Source organism: Tupaia chinensis, unplaced genomic scaffold (assembly GCF_000334495.1).
Source record: "Tupaia chinensis unplaced genomic scaffold, TupChi_1.0 Scaffold138644_1, whole genome shotgun sequence".
Lineage (NCBI taxonomy): Eukaryota > Metazoa > Chordata > Mammalia > Scandentia > Tupaiidae > Tupaia > Tupaia belangeri.
In genome coordinates, this window is record NW_006198536.1 from 633959 (window position 1) to 636331 (window position 2373).

At 45.7% G+C, this 2373-nt stretch overlaps 1 protein-coding gene across 1 annotated transcript in view; it reads right to left on the reverse strand.

Moving 5' to 3' along the window:
• LOC102473643 (protocadherin gamma-A12) overlaps positions 1–2373 on the reverse strand; it is a 105772-nt gene that overhangs the window by 101134 nt on the left and 2265 nt on the right. The window contains 2 exon segments of the mRNA XM_014592824.2: positions 1762–1988; positions 1991–2368. Coding sequence (XP_014448310.1) covers positions 1762–1988; positions 1991–2368 — 605 coding nt within the window.

Below are 2373 nucleotides of genomic sequence, written 5' to 3' on the forward strand. Positions count from 1 at the left end.
CCCCCGGGATCTTGGGCGCGCATGCCCCCGCGCCCGGCATGAGTTTAAGCCACAGGGTCTGGGACTCGAACTCTAGTCAACTACATGGGAGTCCAGCAACATAGCCATTACGCTAACTGCTGGTCCCTAACCAGTGTGTTTTTCAAGCAGCCAGGGTTGGAATTAGAATCGCAGTTGGCCAGGACCAGCAGATGGCATAATGGTTATGTCACTGGATTCCCATGTAGTCAGCTAGGGTTCAAATCCTGCACCTGCTGGCTTAAGAAACTCATGCTGGACACATGTGAATGTGTGCCCCAAATCCCAAGATGAGAATGAAGGAGAAGGTATTGTGGTATGGTCATCCCACGTGTGTGTGTGTGTGGGGGGGGGCGTGTGATGTCTTGTTTTCTAACTCTCTGTCTCCATTTCTCCAGCGAGTGCATGCGCAAAAGAAAAAAACCTCTCATAAAAAAAATCGCAGTTGGCTATCTCTGCCTTGGGATCTACTGTTACCATTCTATTTCTGTTTAAAGCTCTATGATAAGCGTAAGATCTGGGGGAAACACTTAGACTCTGCATACTTTTGCAGAGGTTTTCATATTTGTAAATTTGGGAAATTTAATGTAAGTAACACAGGGAATTATTCCAGATTTGCCACAGTACCAAAAAAGCACCCAAATCACATTTTGTTAATTCTAAATATTCCACAAAGTCATCATTAATATCACCAGTGCAGCTCAAAGAGGCAAAAGAAATGCCTAACTTGGAGGACATAGAGATATCATATTACAAATATATTAATAGTGGTGAAAAATTTTTAAATCTTTATAGTTTTTCCTAATGACAACATCTATATTAGGAAGAAATAAACTAGGCATATTTAGAAGCTTATGAATAATTTAAAACCATGAAATGATTTAGGACACTGAAAAAGCATAAATGCATGCATTTTTTTTCTTTTTCTTTTGGCTATAAGGCACATGTGCTCAAAGGAGAGAGATAGAGACAGAGACAGAGAAAAAAGGAAAGTGAGAAATCATCCTCTGGGAGGACGGCCATGCCACAATCCCTTGTCCTCCATTCTCCTCTTGGAATTTTGGGCACATTCAAGCATGGGCCCAGTGTGATTTTTAAAGTTCAGGGTTCAGGACTCAACCAGTGGTCGGTCATGTGGGAATTTCTTTAACTACCATGCCACCTGCTGGCCCCAGAATCTGTGTTTTTTCCTGTTTGATTTTTTTTTTTTTAGAATTATTTCTTTTATTTATCATTATTGTTGTTTTTAATTTGACCAGAGTGAGACACAGAGAAAGAGAAAGAGGCAGAGAAAGAGAGAAGGCAAGCCACCAGGTCCGGGACTCGAACCTCAAACCGTGGTCAGCCATGTGGGAGTCTAGTCCTTTTAACCATCATGCCACCTGCCAACCCCCCCACCCCAGAATCTGTGCTCTTAACAAATAAATTCATATCAGATGCTAGACACAAAACTGCTGCATGGTCAATGGAAAAGTTTTTAAGCAAAGTGTTATACTTAATACATTAAACTAGAATATTATACAGAGTATTTCTAGTACTTTATAAATTGTTTATAAATATTATTTATAAATATATAGTGCTATAGATTAAGCATTAGGGAAGAGATTGTCGGTTGTTGGTATCTGCCACATATATTAAAACATTATTGGTGTGTTTTATAAATTCCAAATATACATGCATTGTGAATAATACTAAGGACTATTTTGCTCCAAGCTGAGCGAAGAATAAATTATATAAACTCACCTGAATTAATGCATGATTGTCTTTAGAAAACATGGAATCACCTGACAGCAAAAGAGGCTCGCTTTTCTCGCAGCTCTCCTGGCTGATGAGCGTGTCCGCGTAGTTGGGCTGGGGGAAGATCAGGTGGCTCTTCCTCGAGTCCGCGGTGAGGGAGACCTCGTGCGAATAGGTCTGCAGGAAAGCCCGCACCCCGTCCACGCCCACGAAGTGCGAGGCGGGCACGCCGCCCCAACAGCCTGGAGCAGGCGTGTTGAGTGCCGGCGCCGCAGCCGGAGCAGCAGCAGCACGACGACGAAGGCGAGGAAGACGCAGGAGACTGCGGCAACCGCCACCACCAGATAGATTGTGAGGCCTGAGGGTTCAGAGCTGGCGGGAGACTCGAGGCTTCCCAGGTCGGCCAGGACATCCGGAATGCTGTCGGCCACGGCCACAGTGAGAGTGACAGTGGCCGAGAGAGGGGGCTGGCCGTGATCCTGGACAGACACCACCAGACTCTGCTTGAGCGCATCTCTGTCCAGCAGGGCCCGCGCTGTGCGCACCTCCCCCGTGTGCAGCCCCACCATAAACAGCCCGGGCTCGCTGGCCTTGAGCAGGCGGTAGGACAGCCCGGCG